Raw genomic sequence first — 21,835 nt, forward strand, 5'->3', positions numbered from 1 at the left:
ATTTGATTTGCAGCTGACCAAACAGAACATGTATTTAAATCAGCTCCATATGTACTGTCTAGTACTTTACTCTACAGATTGCTGGGCCCAGAGGACATCGAGGTGGGAAAAAAGGTGTACTGTCAGTGTGCTTGTTAGAATTAATACTTGTTAGCATCAATTAGTTGTTGGTTTAGTCTTTACAGTGGTTTTTCTGACAGTTTGAAAATATTTTATACTGTCTACTATTCAATATGAGAGTATTTCTGTCCATTAAAGAATGAGTTCACATTTTTTTAACTGTGTATTTAAACACCGGTTATGTGTCCACATGTACAATTATACAGGTTCTGATTGCTCTAACTGTTCCTCCTGCTAATAGAGGCCTTTAAGAGATGCCTTCCTAACGGGGGACAAAATCTCAGTCCTCCATCTTTGCAACAAAAAGTTAATCTGAAGATAATATAAGACTTGAAACCACAAAGAATGAATTTTATTTGGAATTTATTTACTGGAGGAAGCATTATATTGAAAATGTATGAACTTAGCCTTTAATGCCAACATGACTTCCTGTTTATGAAATCCCCCCCATAGTTACCTTTGATTCAACAGAGAAACAAATACCCTTTAAATTCAGTGTTAGCAAGTTCATGACATAGTTTATTGTTGCTTTACAGTAACAGTCATCATTTTGTCACAGTTTGTTTCAGCTCAGTTTGTCAGAGAGTACCTGAGACTACACACATACACACACACACCATAGCCGTACATGTAATCTTCCCTGCCTCATAAAACAATGTACACCTACATTCACATATATGAACCCCCCCAAATACACACACAATCATACACAAACACATGCACACAGACAGACAACGGATACTTATACCTTATGTGACTTAACCTTGCCCTTGACTTTATTTCAATCTTCCATATTCTGGCCAGCCCTCCTTGTCCCTGCTCTGCTACACTCTGCTACTGTACGCTCTGACACAATCTGCTAGTGCTTCAGGTGGTTATCATTATAAAATTACAATAAATAAGAAGCTGCAAAACTTAGTAATCATGCAGGAATAGTTAAAAACTTTCAGAAGACAATCTCTCTACACTGCTGTGATGTGATGACTGTGAGACTGGACCACACAAGGTTTCAACATCTGGCCACATTGACAGACATTTTACAGCATGTTCCTCATTAAAAAGAAAAAAAATCAAAAACATTACATAGTGTAGCTTTAAATAACACTTTAGGAGAAGATCTAGTTAAGGAGTTATGGATCTGAAAAGGTAAAACCATCATGCACATTAATTAGTTGACAGTAAAATGTTTCTTGACCTACGTTAAATCAGACAGAGGTTTTGCACGAAAACACCAACAAGATCAACAATTAAAATAAAAACCACAGAAGCCTCTAGTCAGACGTCATGAAAGCATCCTAGTATACGTCTGATTCGTTGACTTTATAAAACCCATAAAACATTTTAGTGGAACTGTCCCCTGTGAGAACAATTCCAGTTTGAGCATATGCACACATTTTTCCAGCATGGTAACTCCCACTGTGAGTACTGTAGACTTTTGTATGTAGATTACATTTATTGTTTCATTACATATTGTAACATTTGTGACAGTTCATTAAGAAATGAAACTCTTGCTCCTTTAGAATTATCTGAGCTGATCGTTATTATTAGTGTTGATATAGCTGCTTTGCAGCCATTTCCCCACACGTACATTGATACTTCTATGGTTCTGTTCCAGTTTCAAAATTTCTAATAATTTATAGAGTTTGAAGGACATCATTGTCAGGTGCAGGGGGAGTTCTAGGGAGTGGTGGCCACACCTGCACCCCCACTGCCACCACCATGTGTGGGAAGATGCTCCAAACAAAATCCCTTTAATTGATGTCCAATGCAAATAGGACTGTATGTCATATTATTCACTTTAACTTATGGACAAAAGTTGTTGTTGTAACATAAACACAATTTCCACTTACTTACTTCTAAGCTCATCTTTATATTATATTGCAACAGCACAAATAGTATTGACACAACAGTATGGGAACTCTAAAAATGTAGTGTGGATGTCACTTTTTTTCAGATTTAATTGATTTAACAACAAGGTATTGAGTTAGAATATAGTTTTTTAACGTGTCTGTACTGATGTTAACTTGTCTAGCATGTCTACTACTGTCCAATTAGTCTGTAATACATCATGACAAGCCTCAGGCACAGTCAGGTGCATGCATATTGACAGTGGAATATCATTTTGGCTCTGTATAGTTTTAATTCAGGGTTTAGTGGGAAATTTTGAATGAAACACATAAGAATTACAGTCATGTTAATTCATATTCAATTCACATTTAGTGAATTCAGCAGCTGCTCTTCATTGTGAATGAAAATCCCACTATTGTTTGCTGCTGCTGAGTAATATTTCACTGTGGCTCCCTTACGTGACAGGGCAAGGCTGAGCCAGGTGCATTGCTTAGTTAATTCAACAAAAGAAAACAAGAATGACCTTCGCCATCATTGTCGGTGTCTAGCAGTGGTGATACATCAGAAAACAAATGCCCAGTCAGAGCACAGCATATAAATAACATACTTAACACAAGATTCTGTACGCAGAGAACTACAGCTTTGACAGTGCTCAGATACAAATACTTTTTATCCTTATATGTTACTGTTAAGGTCTGGCAAACCATCTGCTGATGTCCATTGGTTCTAAACTTCAGTCTTTGACTGCAAATGACTTTTAATCACATGTTCAAAATATTGTTACAATATAAAGTTTCTGTGTGTCCAATTACTTTTGAGGCACTAATAAAGGGGCTCCATGAATTCAGAGTACATGGATGATCTGATATTATCAAACAAATGTTCTATTTAAACTTAAATGTAAATTTATTGTACAGAGCCAAAATAATGAAACTGTGTACAAATACACATACGTGTAGCCATAATGTGTATGGAGCATATGTGTACTGGGTTTGAGTGTGTGAAACTATGACTCTGTCTAAATTTTCCACATTATGTCCCACTTCTTCTGTGTCTGCATGCGTGCACATGTGTGTGTATGCAAGGGTGTGTGCGTAGGTATATCTGTGGTTCATGTTTCCTCTTGTTTTGACAGCAGGAAGGGCTGGTTGTATAGTATCTCCTTCATCATTTTTCTTCTCTCCTGTAAAAAATATCAAACACTGTTGTTCTATGTGCTTAATACTGTTACATTAGGTCTACAACTTATCAGAACTCAGACTGAAGAATGTTCAGCTGTATCAAAGCTTCTCAATGTGCTCAAGCTGCTCTAAAAACAAAGTTCATTGCCATCTGCAGTGCCATAATGAGTTCAACTGATGGCCACAAAAAGACACATCAGAGCAAATTCATGCAAGTAGCAGGTACCACCCGTGTGCTTGAAGCTTTGCTGTACACAAGCAACACATAATCTCTGAGGTTTTCTCAGAGGTCTACTTTGAAAGCCAGCTGTCTCTGCTACCTCTGTTATCTCTTTTCTGGTGTAAAGTAGTTTCCGGGCATCTTTCCTTGTCACTGGCTTGGTTTAAACTCAGTGTCAGGTAAAGTCTTAGCAGTGTGAAAACATTGGCAATCCACTAGATTTATGAAAGTAGAACCAGATCATTATCCAGTTACATTGTAAATAATAGCTCTCTGTTCTTCTGTCCTCTGTTCTCTGCCTTTCCTCTGCCTCCTCTTCCTTCATCCCCTTAACATTCTCACCTTCACTGCGGACCCCCTCTCTTTATGGTTTTTCCACACTTCTTCCCCCATTTTTTTAGTCTAAAGTCCAGACAGTGAGCCAAGAAATGGCTACTGAGATAATGTTACACCGTATTTTGTTTGCAGCCCTTTTGCTCATCTCACTTTTGTAAAACCTAACATACTCACATGTAAAAATTCACAAGGTTTCAATTTTCAAAAAATTTTTAACTTCAAGGTCTTAGGCTCTCATTAGTCCAAAACAAGGACCCTCAGTGTAAAGGTCCCTTTTGTCTTTTACTTTAGCTTCCTCATCCCTTCTGAGCTCTAGAAGTTCTGTCTTTCTGCTGCAGTACTGCTGTGCTAAATCCAGGATCTCTCCATTCACTTAATGCTCTATATAGAATAGACCCAAATTAGTAATTGAACTGGGTTAGTTCTTCCAGGGCTTGTGCTATTATACTGTGCCTTCAGAGGACCAAATACCCACGGGAATGCACACCTACTTCTATTTTAACTCAGTCCCTTGTTAGGAAATGTGTTGAACTAACTAAAAAAACATAGTGTTGAATCCCATTTGTTATTCTCATACCCTTAATTTTTTTCTTTGGGCTGTTCCCTTTCAGGGGTCACCACAGCGAACCATCTGCCTCCATCTAACCCTGTCTGTATCTTCTCTCACACCAACTAACTTCATATCGTCTCTCACTACATCCTTACATCTCTTTTTTTGGTCTTCCTCTAGACCTCCTGCCTGTCACAGCCTGAACATGTCTAAACCACCTCAATCTGGCCTCTCACTTTATCTCAAAAACAGCTAACATGAGCTGTCGCTCTGATGTCCTCATTCCTGATCCTGTCCATCCTCGTCACTACTAAAAAAGAACATCAGCATCTTAAGCTCTGCTACCTCCTGCTCTGCCTCCTGTCTTTTCCCTAATGCAACTGTTTCTAAGCTGTACAACTTTGCTGGACTCACCACCATCTTGAACACCTTTCCTTTAATTTTCCACCCATTCTAACCTGCTTGCACTTACCTCTTCACCTCTTTTCCACACTCTCCTGTGCTCTGAATTGTTGACCCTAAGTACTTCAAGTCCTGCACCTTCGTCACCTCTGCTCCCTGTAACCTCACCGTTCCTCTTGGGTCCCTCTCATTCTGTCTTGCTGTGACTAACCTTCATGCCTCTGCTTTCCAGAGCAGACCTCCACCTCTCTAGATTATCTTCCTTACTGTCCAACGTAGCATAAAAGTCTTCATATGCTTATTGTTTGGCGTTTGCCACCTCTACGTTCACCTTATGCTGCATCTCCCTGTACTCCTGTCTACTCCCTTCAGTCCTGTCAGTGTCCCACTTCTTCTTAGCCAACCTCTTTCTCTGTATACACTCCTGAACTTCCTTGTTCCAATATTAAAAATAGAAATACTCTGTCATAAATAAAAGCTCTGCTTTTAAAGTGTTACATAAATGATAGTAAAAAGTTAGTTTTAAAAATATACTTGAAGTCCCACAAGCTAAAGTACTTGTTAAGCTCACTAAATCACTGAATATGACATTACATTACTAGACTACTGATGCATTAATTTGGTTACCACTTAAATTTTGCAGTAGGTAATGGTGGAGCTCATTTTAGCACCAACACACTGTTTTGATAATTGCATGTTCTAAAAAATATAATTATAACATTTCATACTTCTGGGTACTTTTTGGATTTCCCACCTGTCAGTATTTCCTCGTTGTCTAAATCAAATTTAACAAAAAAAAACACAGCTTCTGCTAAAGTAGTGAAATGTAGTTTGATGCTTGATTGATGCAGAAAAAGGTGGATATGTCTCAGTAGGTCTGCCTTTAAAATTCAGGACAATATATTTTTGGGTGAAGTGGGCTGAATCGTTACCTTCTGAACTTGTATCTACCGGTCCCATAGTTTGTCTGAGTTTGCAGTGGAAAGTAAACTGTCACTGGAATGCTGCACGAACCGTCCGGTCACTGAGTGGCTGGGTGGGACGGAAATTGTCCCCCAACAGCCCATCATTCCCTTCTGCCAGCTCCGCACCTTTAATATGGGACCGCAGCCTCCGAAACTCCTCAATCTGCCCAGACAGAAGTGAAAAGATTTAATTTAGAGACTAAACTGGGTCACATTTCTGTGTCTAACAAGTCAATATAATGAAATGTTTAAAAAGGCCCATATCTTTGGACTAAATTGCCTGATAATGATTCACTATCTTAGTTTTCAGCACAATATTTTGACAGATCTGGTCATGTCTAAGAAGTATCTTACAAACATCATCCTGTCTTTACTCTCTGTCATGATATTAACTTTGAAAAGAGGATGCACACCCACTCAAACTTAATCTTTCAGCAGCAACAACTAGCTAACTGTTGGAGGTATCTCTTCCATATAAGCAGGACTTGCTGTTTATTAAACGATTTTTTCAGGTCACAGGTTCTTAGGTCTCTTATTCAATACAGACCTAAGAACAAGAAAGAGTCACAGTCATAAAAGGCCTTGAGAAAAAAAAATCAGCATTAAAATCACACATCACAACATTAGCTTAAAAAGAACAATGATTCAAGTTTAAAAGATGATCTAACAGCATGGAAGCCTGTGTGGATATGGAAGTAAAATTTTATTCGATCATGGTGGATGTAAGACTTTATGATACAGAGAGCGATATTTAGTAAATATTTCATTGTTATCAATAAAGTGTAAGGCACTGTGACAAACAGAGTTCAGCTGTTGAAGGACTCTCCACAATAAACTGGAGAGATAAATTTACATTTACCTTTAGTCATTTGGCAGATGCTTTTTTTCTAAAGTTAATTACAAGTGAGGTTCATGATTTTTAAATTATATTTAAAGACATCCCTATAAAGACATCCTAAAAAATAAAATTTTCTTTTGTTAAATGTTGAAAGTAAATTGTAGGCAGTTTGGGGCCTGATGTATATAGATAATGTTACGAGTAATGGTCCAAGGGTAGACCCCTGTAGCACTCTATTACAGATGACAAATGGAGATCAACCGTCTGCTGTGAAAGAAACACTTTTGCTGTAGTTTAACCAGGGATTCACAGGTATCTAAATGTGTACATGACTAAAAATGAGTTTCGTTCAATTTCAGCATTCAATCAAATGGCATTTTTAGGAGTCGGAAAACCATCTGTTTTTGAAACTCTGGCATACATAAGTTTACGATTATCAGAACATCTTAAACTAGGTTCTAGCCTCCTCTGTTTCCAAGGTCCCTCATATCGCAGCCAATCAGAAAACAATGTCAATATATACAGGTTTCTGTTTCTCAAACACAGTAGGGTTAATCTGAACAAAACTGACTACAAAAGGTAATCTTAAAATAGTAGACCAAAATTAGTCTTGGTTAGGAGGAAGTGTTTATGTGACCTGTTCACTTGCTTTATATGTTGTTTGTTTTTCTTGGTTTAATAGCTAATCTAACATCTGGAAAATGGAGAAACAGCTGAAAATGATTGTTCTGGCTAACATTGGCTTATGTACAGTGATGCTGATTAATGTGGATTGTCTCAGTAAAAGAAAACCAAAAATATTTATCATAAAAGTGGTTAATGTTAAACTTTATAATTCATCCACATTACTGTGGGCATGACCTGAGGCAGGAAGATTGCCAAAGATTATTCTTCCTGTTAGCATTTCAAAGGGTCATCAGTCCAAAGGGCAGCAAGGATGACTGAAATAAATGTCAGTGGCTTACTACCATTATTTTTTTCATCCCCCAACTTGAATTGAACAATGGGTGAGTTAAAGGTTGAGTTCAGGTTTAAGTCTAAAGGCAGTTTTATGGGCTCATTGATTGGCAGTGAGTGTAAAGGTTTCCTGTACTGCAGTGACTGCCAGAGCGGCACAGATCGGTGGGCCTCTGTGTAGATGAAAGCCACAAAAGGGCCTGACATGGTGACCGTGTGTACAGGTATGATGGGATGTAGAAAACGAGAGAACAGAAGTGAAAGATGGTCAAGACATGTTTTCGGTTTCATTTTGCCAGGCAACTGCAAGCAGACAATAGTTGTGACCTTACTGTTTCTATGGTTAGTCATTTGTATTTATTTTACTGCTCACTACTTTTTATTACTCTTATTAATACTCATGCAGGTGTTTTACAATATACTCTCAGTACAAACAAATTCATTGTGATAGTTGATAGTTCTGAAACACAGACAGTTAGTGATCCAGAACTGAGGTTTTCTGTAATAAGAAAGAGCAGCATACAATTACGGTCAGTAAGGCTTAACTTGCAACATTAATCATGGTTTCATTTCATTTATGTGTGATAGTGCAGCGGAACCAGGTTAGTGGAATTCACACACTTGAATAGTTATCCTCATTTGTCATGTTGGCATTTTAGTGCATTTTAATAAACCCTGAAATGTCTTAAATCAAAAATGTTCAGATTTATAGTTCATATCAGATGCTTGCCACTTGCATGTGTGGTCATAGGTCAGATTCATACCTGATCTATGGCTCTGCAACAGCTGTCCAGTCATATCAGAAATTGTGTTGTTCTACACATATTATCAGTCCAACAAATTTTGTATTTGTTCGACATTTAAAGATAAACTTCTGTTCAAGTCAAACTGAAGAAACATATTGTAACCCTGCAGTCATTGATCAAATTGCACGATTTGACCTTTTCTAGAAATTACATTGTTTTTGTTTCAGCACAATCCCTGCATTTGTGGTCATTTAGGATCCGAACTAGATAGATGCCTCTTATAAATAGAAATGTGTTCTTAAAGCTATTCCTCCTTCACAGCTTCAAGTAATTCAAGCAATTTCAGTTTTTAAAGGTTATTGACGTTTGGTGCCAAGATCACACCAAGACCAAGACATATAAAGACCAGGAGGTCACAAGAAACCTCAGAGACATATATTGGAAACTAAAGGCTACTCTTGCAGCAGATAATATCAGTGTTCATGAGTCAGAAGAAAAGTGAAAGACAATCGTGCACATGGCAGAGTGATGAGTATGACGTGTATGTTTTACCTGTAACTGTGAGATGGTGAGGGGGTAGCGGTAAAGAATCCAGGTCACATTTTCACTACATGGTGGTGTGGTGAGAGATCCTTCATACACCCAGTAGTCTCTCAATAACGGGTCTGAGGGGAGATTAAACAGATTTTAAAAAATTTAAAATTTAAAAAGTGGGAGCAGCTTCCTTGTTCTGGCCAAACATTTTATATTGATCCATTCAGTTATTCGCATGGTTTATATCATGTGTTTGAAATAAAATTATTTTCTGCTCACCAGGTAACAGAGTATTGGGGTTAAAACATGGGATTATCTTGCTCTTCCTCTGTTGGAAAAACAGCAACTCAACAAATCATTTGTCATCTTTCAAAGAATAGAAGTAACAAAATACCGTATCTTCTCAGTCTAAACTTTTAGTTTTGACTTAACCTTGTACTGCAGGTCCTGTAGAACTTCAGTGATGGCCTTCAGACCAATATGCTCCTTACCAACCTGATAAAACAAACAAAAGAAAAACACATTTCAAATGTCAGAGTGTGTGGATCGTTTTTGGTTAGAAACACGTTGTTGGTTATTGTCTCAAAGAGGTCACCAAAGCTTTAAACAAGCAAGCATCTTTACAGGCCAAAAAACAGGAAACCCAAACTTGACTCACATACAGGCCGTGTGAGGATAAGACTGAACTCAAAAGAGGTCTAGAGTGAGACAGTTAGCTAAATTGTTTAATTGATTGTTTTTGTCTTAGCTGGGGTGACTGAGACCTCTTCCAAGGCAGAGTTATCAAGCAGGGTTGGTTGTGCTGAACTCGCATGAATCAAAGTTTTCCCGGGTTTTTAGGATCATTCCTCTACAGAGGAATTGGAGAATTTCACAGGCATTTACCTGGTACAGTAGCCATACTTTTCACACAGTGGACCGAGTTAATCTGAAATGAACTTGCTCACTCTTTTAGAACAACAATGCTTACAATCACAGGAAGGAAAAAACACTAGGGCTTCAGGCATGCTGAAGAAGTCAGTGTTTTTAAGAATGTGGGCCTTGAAGGGGAAACTGTTGTTTTGGAGCTTGAGATAGTAACCATAGCTGTCAGTGCAAGAATATACGGTGAACTGAGTAACAGCACAGTGCAATACAGTTTTTGTAATATTATTAAGGTTGTTTCTTGTTCTTGTGCATAACTTTGTGCAATGCATTTAATCTGGAACATGACTGGCTGACAGATGACTGTAATCACGAGACTGTAAACCTAGTTTAATTTCCTATTTTAATCCAAACAGCTGTCCAAATATGTATTTAAACTTATATACTTATTGTTTTTGAGTGAAAACAGTTAAGTACAGTAGCAACAAATGAGACAATGGCACAACACAAATGGGAGGCAGCAGTTCCCAAAAAGGTGCTTAGTCCCCTGGGAATATTTGTAGAAAAGTATTAAAATGGTCATGTAGAAAAGTCAAAGCACATTCATAAATTTTGTGAGGGGGTTGGAGGGGGGACATTTTTAATTTTAATTGCCATGAACATGACAATTTGACCAAAGTAGAAAGGCATGTATAACAAAATGTTTTAGTAATAAAGGTACACAAGTAACCACTACTTGCTGTTCAAATAACTACAACTATGACATTGAAAGTAGCAGGAAATGTCACAATAGTCGGCCAAACGGCTTTTTTACTTGTTTGTTTGTTTGTTTTTCAAGGCATTTGGTTTGCATGCTTTTTCTAAGTAAGGTTAACTAATCAGAATTTACAGTGTAGCCACCAGTTTAGCTGCCATGATGGGAGCCTTAATGTTCTACCTTGACATAGTAGATGTACCTGCACAAAAAGAGCTATGATGAGGACTCCGTTCTTCTTCCCAAGGGCATCCTCCAATGTGTTAAACAGAGTGCTGTTCCAGTGAATCAAATGGAGCTAAATGGAGAGACAACAGAACACTGCCGGTTTCTGAGAGACCATTGTTGTAAATTATAGCAACAGTAGTAAGAGTGAGAGAATAATCCAGCTGGTGACTGAGGATCTCTTATGTCAACAGGAGTCCTCAATAGGAGCCCTCTGTGAAAAGAATTTAAAACCTCCTCTGTGGCACATGGAAATCATTCTGTAAAATCTCAGTGAGATCAGAAAAACCTCTGTGTATACCACCCTAAACTTGATCACTAAACGTGATTGTTAGAGAAAGAATATGTCATTGTTTCCCAAGAATGCACTTTAAATTTCAACTACATGCTGGAGATTAGCTCTACAACATGACCTCAGTTCAATAGTTTTTCCTTTAAAGAAAAAAGTCAGGCCTTTCATTACATACGCTTTCCCTCTGAGAGAGACAACTGATGAGTTAGCACAAAGCTTGAGGCAGATGGAAAACCTAGAGTACGAGAACACAGCTCACATATATGAGCTATAAACCTGACACCAGACTTATTTTGGAAATCAGGCTTCTCCAACAGAAACTACCTGGGGAAACCAGGTTTCCCTAATCCCCTTCCCACGATTTCAGACACCGGCTTTCCAGTTAACCTAACAGTAAATGAGCAAACTCACCATTTTTCTACGCCTTTAGTTTAGTGTAAATGTACAATAATGCTTTTAAACTTCCCTTTGGTTTCTTTATATTACAATATTTCTTTGCTTCTACCTGAAAACCTCCTCCACAATGACATCACTTTGAGGAGTTTTTCATGGTTAGGAGTTCAGATGATATCATCTGGAGGAGCTTTGGAAAAGCAGATTGACCATGATTACAACCTCCATAGTATGAGCAATGCGATGGCATATGAGATGACATCTGAACTGAATGTTCCTCCAAGTCATGTCTTCTGGATCCATTTTTTTTTTTGCTAGAAGAATATTTGTATTTTAGTATAGGGAAGTCAGAGGGAAGTTTATTGGCATTCAATAACATGTACTACCCAAACTAGATCCAAATGAAGCAAGTTCAATATCAGTGTGGGCGTCTTTAAAAATGTCAGCTTTCCTGAGAAAGCATAATGGTTACAATAGTCCATGTAAACACACTGATGATGAAACCTGCTGTGGGTGGGGTTCTGTACAGAGTCAGTGTGACATGCCCTGGTAAGAGAAAAATGGTGAGTGGCATAGAAACATACAAACATGGCACACTGAGGTGAGTGATGTCTGTTTTGCAGAATCCCCTGAAAAACGCAGTGTGGTGGAGGTGGCTGATACTGGCTAACGTTCAAATACACTACAACTGTCAACACACCACCACAGACTTCAAACATGAAATGGTCTGTGCTAATAACCTAACTATACTATAAGTCCACAAAATTCCATCTTCTGGTGTGCATCAGGGGAATGTTGGTTTTAGAGGAGATGGTAAAGAAGCAGGTAAAAGGACGGTGAGAATGGTATTAGTTGGTGAATGTACGTCACCAGCCACCAGATCGGCCCATGAGGAAAATTCAATTGCACAATTCAATTGTGGTATGTTAGAAGAACAAATTGAATTTTGCCTTTTTTGACTTAAAATGTTAAGCACCCCTCTTAGTCATATTTTTGTCTTGAAAAAACAAGTTATATTTTACAGAGAATGTCAGGAGCAGACAGGGTCAACATAGTAGAGCTACATACTTTGCTAAATGTACTAGAAATAAAAAAAAAACATACATAAAGCAAAAACCCTGTTTGATGCAAACAGAGATATTGTCACTGATGTATCACCTGTTGTCCAAAATCTGGTGCTTGATTGAATTGAGTTTTCAATCTGCCTTTGTTGATAAGGTAACTGACTTGACAAGAAAAAATATCATTGCCTCCTTTTCTCTGTAAATCTCCTTTAAAATCACGAATTCTAGATTGTTTCACTACAACAGCGCTAATCTGGTTCTAAAGATAAAACATCCTTATGTCTCCAAGACTTTGTGCTCACTTTCTTGTTAAACACTTCTGTTGGTCTATGTGTGCTCTGTAAAACGGTAAGTCATTGATTTCGGACCTTGTCCAAGCTTAACTTCATCCTGTACGTGCTTTAACAATTTGTTGGCAATAGCCAGGTTGTAAGATTTATAAGATCAATCTCAGCTACATTAGTTCTCTGTAAACTTTACAAACTGTAGCTTACTGCCCAGTCTGAAGACTCTGTAGAAAGACACAAACATGTGAAATGAAACCTGTGAAATATTTTTTTAGCCTTGCTAGACACCTCCTAATGCTAAAAGTGTTACTTGTCACAGAAGATAAAGCAGGATTTGTGTTCAAGGACTTAACAAGCTCTGATGTTACAGTATCTGAAGGACAAATACCAGATGTCTGAACATATGAACACTGTATTTCTTTACACTTGTATAATATATACAAGTATATATATATATATATATATACTTGGGTGGGTGGCTATGTGTGTGTGTGTGTGTGTGTGTGGGGGGGGGGGGGGGGGGGGGGGGGGCGTGGCTATGTGTGTGTTTGGGTGGGTGGGTGGATGGCTGTGTGTGTGTGTGTGTTTGCACTCTCTACCTCCATAGGAAAAGCCTTGAAGTTGACAGTGTGCTCTGATCCCCTCTGATTCTCTTTGCCCCAGTGGAATCGAACTTCATGAAGCTCATACTCGTGATCGCTAGGCAGCGGACCCCCAGTAACCACTTGAAACAGCACAGAAAACAGGGCATTAAGGGGCAAGCACACACAGGAAGTAGAAGACAGATCAGAGAAGTATGAGTTAGATGTATTTTTGGCTTCACACATAAAAGCCTGCATCACTCACCAGTAAACCCCAGCAAAACAAAAAGCTAAACATGTATCCTTCTTTTTCAGCACTTGTTTTATAAATGAATAACGTGTGCTGTCACCTGATTTGGACTTGAGAATAATGCGAACGGTGTGTCCATCGTTGATGATCTCACAGTCACGACACACAACATAATTTGGTGACAGGCCTACGTCCAGGAGCGACGGGTCATACTGAGCTTCCCTTGAATTCAAGTTAATAGGAGACTGATACTCGCCATTGGCTGCTGGAAAGTGGAGTCCCCACTCTACACCTGTAAGTGAAAACAAGTACAAGTGTCCATTACAGGTACAAATCCTGGACTAAAAACATCGCTAAAGTTCAAAAGTATTATCAACTAAATTCGCTTAATGTTAAAGAAACGTATACAGTGGGATATAAAAGTCTGAGACCATTGGTGAGGAGACTAGTGAATAATACATTTTATACAAAATATGTCATTACAAATAATTATGATGGCTGTCATTAGCCTGCTGCCATGTGAATCCTTCTTCAATGAAGATGTGCCATGCATGATTTTGCATTACTACTACATCCTATTACATTACGTCCTAATGTATATGGTGAATGTCAAAGTGAACACACATCTCTAGAAAGTAATGGTAATTAACTAAAATGATAAAGCAGAAAACTAGTGTCTGCACACCCACTTAACTCAGTTTTTACTAGATGCACCTAGATGCAGATGTCTCCATTGGTTTTAAACATCTGGACACTGCAATGTTTCCACTTTCTTCTGCTCCAATTCTTATAGGTTTCACAGCTATCATGTCTGGAAAGTTCTTTTTAAAGTCCAGGCACAAATTATCAAATAGATTGAGGTGTGTTATCTGATGCCAGAGCTCCTAAACATTTTTAGCTGTATGCTTAGGATATTTTAGCTGATATTTTAGCCCTCTACCTTTAGCCTTCCAGGGGCCTGCTGCAAAGAACTATCACCAGAACATGATGCTGCCACCGTGGGTATGGTGTGTTTGTGACAATATGCATGTCCTAAGAAGATTTATTTGGAGTGATCTTTTCTCTACATGGGTTAGTTTTAGGCCAATACATGCAAATACCCTACCAGACACAGGTCTAGTCTCGCCACTCAACTGGCTGCACCAGTGATGATTAGGTGAGTCACTTTAAAGGTGATAAATCCTACTTTGTATATTACACTTACACAAGAAACCATGACCATAATTCAATGTTATATAAAAAGTGGAAAGTTCCAACAGGGCTTAATCTTATACCATTTACTATAAACGCTGGATGTTCAGGGGTTAAAGTTCACTGCTCAACAAAAGAGGTAAATGCATGAGTAAATTAGCCAATGGGTAAGTATATCTGTAACAACATCAGGACAGAGATAACTGCAGTTAGTCTGTAGACAGAACGGTTTACAGCTAAAACACTGGATGAATTACTTTAGAGAAGAGCATTAATTTAATGAACAATTTCAAATTTACAATAAATGTGATTTGGACAAAAATGCCAACATGTTTAATTTTTTCACAAAGGCTCATAAAGACATGGTAAATTAAGTGAAAGGGTGAAGTTATTGCATGTGTGGCCACCCGAGCCACAGGTGAGTTCCTTTTTAAACCACAATGCCTCATGTTGCATCTCTGCACTAAATAAACAGAAGATTAAAGAAAGATTACTTTGCAACAGTGGCAATAGGCCAGCTTACAGTATCTGTGACTAGTAGTGAGTTCTTTGTATTCAAATATTGCTAAATAACATTTGAAAAAAATCACACTACAAAGTTTGACTATACACTGCAATATACTCAATCTTAACCCCTGTATACATAGCGTAAATATACAAATGTCAAAATTGAACTTTAGTGAAGATTCTTGTGAGGCTTAACATTTGATAATAGTATTTCCACAATAATGACCATGTGTGCATTTGTTAGTTAGGGCCACAAAAAGCTTTTTCTAATTGAGGAAATTTTTCAGGTCCTAACAAGTTTGAAAGGGGGTTTAAGGGTTAAGACTTGGTTTAGGGGTAAGAGTTATTTAGATGTGCTGTTAAGGGTTAGGATAATGTAGTAGAAAATGCATTATGTCAATGAAAGTCCAAAGAAGAAAATGTGTGTGTGGACACTTATTATCTCTGTACAGTGCTGGACTTTCCGTTGTCTACCCCTACATTCATTCCCTGTCTGCTTCCTCTCAGTATCCAGTGTGTAAAAAGGACTTCATGCAGTTATGAGTGACTCTGGGAGATAGAGAAAAAGGAAGGAAAGTGTGTAAAGTTTTAAAAAACATAAGCATTTTCTGTTTAGAAAAGAAGTAGTTGGCCTGTGAGTGTAACAAAGACCCAAAGTCTGACAGACAGAGTGGAAACTGTCTCCTGTTAAAAGAGTGGTTATTTTAAAGTGGCCCAGAGTGAAGGTCTTGTAAAAAGCAGTGCAGAGAAAGTGATACTGTGGTGCACAGTGGTTGAGATACACTATTTAGTTGACCACTAAGCACAATGAGAACATTGTAAGATGTGTTGAACATATTGCTATATTTTAAAAGGAGGGAACAAACACAAATCGTCAATAATTGTTCGGGAAAGAGCATTAGATCTATATCCCCCCATGAAAATCTACTCAGCTCCTCACAGTGGGCCTTTCTACTGCAACAACAGAGATAGAAACTCCACAGTGGCTGTGAGAGGGCTAAGAGAGACCCATCACATTCCCTTTTTCCTCAGCAACTAAATCCTTGACAACGATTTACAAAAGGCAGTGAGAGTAAAAGCCTGTGTGTGTCTGTGTGTGTGTGTGTGTGTGTGTGTGTGTGTGTGTGTGTGTGTGTGTGTGTGTGTGTGTGTGTGTGTGTGTGTGTGTGTGTGTGTGTGTGTGTGTGTGTGTGTTGGGCTTGTAGGTCTGTTGAAATAACCTTTGTTGGGCTTTGCTCTTAATCCAATTGCTAAATATCTTTAAAACCCATCACAATTGCTAATGCTGTTAGTGCAAATGCCACTGAACAGAACCTTTGGGATACATCTTTAAACTATAATTTTAGCTTTTAGTGAAAAGGCTAGGGCCATCTTTGCTGCAGGTTAAGTTAGGTTATCCAGACGTTTGTCCTCCCCACAATCTTTTCCAGCGGTTCCTGGTGGATCCCAGGACGTTTCAAGGTTGATAGGATATAGAATCGTTCCATCATCTTCTGGGCCTCTTGCAGGTTTCTCCTACTGGTTGGGTGTGTTTGTAAAACATCCTATGGAGGGTGCATCTCCAGGCACATGTCTGAATTCTGTAACTTCTCTTTATGGCTGTGTTTGCCCACTAACTAGAAGAAACTGACTTGGGCTGCTTGTATTTGTGGTCTTTCAATCGTTACCCACATCATAACCATACATGAGCTTTGAAACACTGACTGAGTGGTAAACATGAATTTAAAATTCCCAAATGACTGCTTTCATAAGTCTAGACACATTTCTGGGAACAGCTATGAGTTGGACAAAAGGCAAGTGAGTGGGCAACCCTGTCTGACTTGCAATGCAATGCTCCACCATCTTGGACAGCTACAGTAAATATGGCAACAATACACCACAAAACACATTCCATTTGCAAAAAAGGCCTGTGCCTATATGAAGTCACTTTACCATTGAATGTTACAATTTTTGAGGAATATGAATTTGAATTTATTGAAGAATATTTTCAATGTATATTTAGTGTTATATAGGAAGACATTTGTATATCCTTTGAACCTAATGAGAAAGTAATATATACTCTTTTATTATTACAGTGAGCATTATTGTTGGAAAAAAAGCCCCATTCACACAACAGAGATCAATGGACTTATATTAATAACTGCATCAATATGATACTATGATAATCTGATTTAATAATGGAATGATAGTAGATAATTTTGAATATGTATTGACCACGGTCCACTTGAAGATTTTTTAAAGTCTTCTATCTTTGCTTATGATTACAGAAATGTCTGACTCATTGCTGTAGTATTAGTATCATTCAGTAGAACTGTTCTGACCTTCTTTAATTGTAGACGTGCATGGTTACGGTGAAAATAAAACAATCTGAAATAAATTACACAGTAAAAAGTTTTAAATGATTCAGCAATTCACACATTAATATAACTCATATGAATAGTGAGTCCCCAAGGTCGACACATGTGAAAAGATCAAAAAAGGCTTTCAGCTTGTCTGTCCAGGGGTCGCCACAGTGGAACGTGTTCCGCACGAGTTTCTTTGCCGAATGCCCTTCCTCCCACAGCCCTCCCATTTTATCTGCACTCACATATACATTTACAGCTTAGTTTTCAACATGGATAAAGCACTCATCAAGCAAATGCAATCATTGCAGCTATGAAAACAATAAATATCTGAGTGGCTAAAACTATCATGGGAATTTAAATCCTAGGTTTAAACCAGTGTAATATCAATTAATAAATTAAATACAAAACAGTCATCAGCAAAATAAACAAAACATATTTAAAATAAAGCCCCATGAAATTTGGGCAGTTTTTCATTAGTGTCCATTTACTTAGATTTTTTTCAAATTAATTTAATATTTAGCACTGTACTGTACATTAACTGACCTAGATTTCTTTTCTAATTTTAAATAGCCTAGATATTGGACATGCGAGAAGATGAGGTATTACTAGTTTCATTATTTTTTCCAAATGGTCACAGCAGAATAATTACTTTTGCATAATAAAATTATAGATGTTCACTTTTATCAATATATTACATATATTATTTCATTACTACTACATTTATTATTTATGATTACATTTAGGACTTTTTTTTGGTTTAAGCTAAATATCCTCAGCCACTTATAGACTTCTCTTTGGAATTGTGTTGTATCACTTTATGCTCATTTTACATCTTTTGAATTAAGTTCTGTTGCTAAAAACAAGAAATATTAACTCTTGATACATAGGCTCTGGTCCAGTGGCCCCTGGGTCTGTCCTCAGAAGGCCTTTTCAGTAATCCATCCATGTTTGCAGTAATATCTAATTTCTATTTAGACTGTTACTCATAAGTCGATATACTTACAGTAAGAGTTTGACAGTTCAGTATCATAGTGCATCCCTCAGTGCTCAGTGCAGGCAGCAGTAAAAGAAAAACAGAGTGAGATAATCACAAACTAACTCATCACATAATATATTCACTACATTGTGTTTAATATACTCCTACTGTTCTTATATATGTGTGAATGATCTAAAAACTATTAATGTATTAATGAGATTTTTTCCTCATATTGTCATGCGTGGAAAAACAACCTTGGTTTTTTCATTTGGGTTATCTCCCTTTGGGCCTGAGAGATATAATGTAAGATTTATTACAGATAGCCTGCCCTACACACAGGAGTCATAAAGCATGCCCCCACTTTCTAGGCCAAGATCCAAGCCTGTGTCTGTATTAAAGTAAAGGGTAAAGTTAACTTACAAAACCCAGAGGGCAGAATTGAGGCAATCACTTACGTTAAACTCAGTTCCAATTATTCCCAGAGCAACAAAGATGGAAGTCAGATGAGGTATTCTCATTTGACAAAGTTAGCATAGAATTAGGTGGTAGAAGAGCATAGCAGAGCAAGGAAATGGTAGTGTTCTAACCGTGACGTAAGTTCTTAATGCTACAATACACAACTTAAGCTGACTCAGAAACTTTTAGAAGGGAATATCTCTGCACTTCCTCCAGAGATGTTGAACCAGTGTCACAGGACACTCACCACAGCACCTCACCACATATCTACTAAAGAGCAAATGAAAAGAATTACATATTGTACATTTTATTTAACATAAACCTAGGTATTTTTGTACTTACCATATAACTTCTGAGAAACATTTAAATAAACAAGAGAGTAAAATCTGAAATTACGTCTAAGTGTGACTTTGCAGAGCATGGACATAATTTAATTTGGAGGAGCTGTCTTTAAATTCTGTGACATGCCTCATATGGTCAGTATAATGGTGCTACCGCTGCTTCCTCCCTGAACAAAACCTTTTTAATCTGTCTGTTGTGAGGTTCCAAACTGTACAAAAGTACAGCACAAAAATTGTTAAATCCACCTATGCTTATGTAGTATTATTCTAATGATCTGCACTCATACGCTCCACATAACACTGAGACACTTAGTATAACATCAAATCTACCTCTTTATGTTTAATTGATCATCGTCACTTTTATTTAAAGTGCACACAGCAGAGGAACAGGGGACGCCATCGTAACTGTTTAAACCAGTGCATTGTCGAATCCCATGAATGCAAATCGTTTATTTATTAAACTAATCTGCAATATAAAGGAAAAACTGACAATTTTCTAAATGCAGCTCAACCTTTACATCCTTTTTATTAGCACTGAACTAACACAAAACCACAATGTACAGAATGACATGCTAATGAAGTCCAGCCTACCTTCCTCATAGCCCCAGTCCAGCTCATCTTTCCCCGGGTTATAATCCGACTCCTCATTCACATTGTCAGCCATGGTGCTTGCCAGAGGTTGACTGTGGGTAGAAAACTAGTCTGTCTGTCCCCCCCAGGAAAACACCGGTCGTACTGGACACTAAGTGAAGTCTAGTAAGTAGCTTTCCTGCCAAGAAACAACTTTCTACTTTCTGTCTTTAGTTTCCTTCTGTCTCTCTCCCAGTTTCCTTTCTGTTTTCATCTCATGCCCTCTCTGGCTCTTTCTTCTTAAGGCTACTCACTAATGTGTGTGGGAGCTCTCTGCCTCTCTCTGGTTCTCTTTACTCTCTAATGCTCCTCCTCTCTCTCTCACACTCTCTCTCTCTTTGCTCTGTTACCTCTCTGTCCCTCCTCTCCCCTTCCTCTCCGTCTTCCTCTCTCTCTCTCTCTCTCTCTCTCTCTCTCTCTCTCTCTCTCTCTCTGTCTGAAGGCTGCAGGTGTGCTTGCTCACCCTGGCTCTCATCCAAATAATGAGAGATCAGCATTTCTTTTTCATCTCCCTTCTCTGTCTTCTCCCTCTCACATGACTGAAAATAAACCAAAGTATCAGCTTTAATGTTTCCTCTTCCTATTACATACATAATGTGTCTTATGAATGTGTCTTAGTTTGACCTGACGGTTACTTTCTGTTAGCCTTCTGCTGTTGTGGGTATGTGCTGGTTGTTTTGGATAAATGTGTGTTCGAATGCTGGCAGGAAGGTCATGGTGGTTCTGTTGGAGGCCAGGGACCCACCTTTGGTTCAAAGAGTCAGCAGTGGCTGAGAGAACTGGTAGAAAACAGCAGGATGAAGAATGTGAAAGGGCCAAACTGCTGCCCAGCCTTGATGACTTCAACATGAATAAAGAAACTCTCAAAGAGTCCTTATCAAACTAACCCATGCTCATTTTTGGAACTCAGACAGAAGGTTTTCAATGAGTGTGTAAATTGTAGCCACTGACTTTTTTACTTTCACATAGGATGTTTTCCAGTGGGTTGAATTAACAACATGTCAGGATATTGAGGTTAGTTGTGCAAAGACAATCTGAAGACAATTATTCTTACTTTCTCCAAATCTTTCTTTGTTAATGCATATCCTCCAGGCTGCTGAATTAATTGAATTAATTGCCCTACATTCCATATCAGGAAACCGTCCTCTGAGCAATCTAAATGCAGGAGAGCTCCCCCGTTTCCACACTGTGGCTCTAAAAGCAGAACGTGGACTGTAGTTTCTCTGCCTGTGAACAACGTCTGACATACTGAAGCATGATGGAAACCAGATCTAGCATTTATCAGACTTCTAAAAATGACAGTAATGCTTGAATGTACCAATTTAAACATGATTTGCATCAGCAATAAGACACATTTGTCAAGTGCGGGATTCTACTTATAGCAAGATGTGAAAGTTATTTTAAATGTCAACACCTAAATGATGAATTACTTACTTATAATTGTTGTAAACTCTACTCGAATATTTTATTACAAGTAAATTACACAGGGACATATTTTACTTTTTATTCCACTATATTTATCTATATTTATTTGACAGATTTAGATACTAGTTACTATGCAGATGTAGAGTATTTTACATCTATTTTGCATCTACATCATGTATAAGCATTATATTGTGGGGTATTTTACAAACATGTAACATGATGTATGATAATTATTATTGATTAACCACCAGTCAGGACAGTCAGGACAGGTTGAAATCCAGTCTAACTTTGTGAGCTTTTGTCTGTTTTTGTCCGAAAAATGTCTCTAAAGTAACCTTTTCTTCTTTTTCTGTTTGTTTGTTTGTTTGTTTTTTGTAATTACTAGAAATTCCGATCACTGCAATTTGAACCTTTAAAGGTTTCTTTGAACGAGTCTGGGCTAAACTTGCACATTTATATTACCAACAGTATCAAGTTTACAACTGTTAAAAATACATTTATTTTTACTTATACTTTGTACTTTGAGTAACTGTTTAGAGTACGTACTCCTTAGTAAT

At 37.8% G+C, this 21,835-nt stretch overlaps 1 protein-coding gene across 6 annotated transcripts; it reads right to left on the reverse strand.

Moving 5' to 3' along the window:
* Positions 1-1,153: 1,153 nt before the first annotated feature.
* Positions 1,154-20,180, reverse strand: ca8 (carbonic anhydrase VIII). Of its 6 annotated transcripts, XM_067529219.1 has the most exons (10): positions 19,815-20,174; positions 18,454-19,152; positions 13,508-13,699; positions 13,176-13,300; positions 10,518-10,613; positions 9,130-9,192; positions 8,977-9,025; positions 8,716-8,828; positions 5,590-5,785; positions 1,154-3,151 (listed from the first exon to the last, which is right to left on the reverse strand). In XM_067529219.1, the coding sequence occupies exons 2-9, from the start codon at positions 18,485-18,487 to the stop codon at positions 5,651-5,653; spliced, it is 807 nt and encodes a 268-aa protein (XP_067385320.1). In that variant the 5' UTR covers positions 18,488-19,152; positions 19,815-20,174; the 3' UTR covers positions 1,154-3,151; positions 5,590-5,650. The 6 variants fall into 6 exon arrangements, with proteins under 6 accessions (XP_067385320.1, XP_067385316.1, XP_067385317.1 ...); XM_067529215.1 differs by lacking the exon at positions 18,454-19,152; XM_067529216.1 differs by lacking the exon at positions 18,454-19,152 and having other exon boundaries at positions 13,508-13,693; positions 19,815-20,173.
* Between the last annotated feature and the right edge of the window lie 1,655 nt (positions 20,181-21,835).

The sequence above is a fragment of the Channa argus genome, chromosome 14 (genome assembly GCF_033026475.1).
Source record: "Channa argus isolate prfri chromosome 14, Channa argus male v1.0, whole genome shotgun sequence".
Lineage (NCBI taxonomy): Eukaryota > Metazoa > Chordata > Actinopteri > Anabantiformes > Channidae > Channa > Channa argus.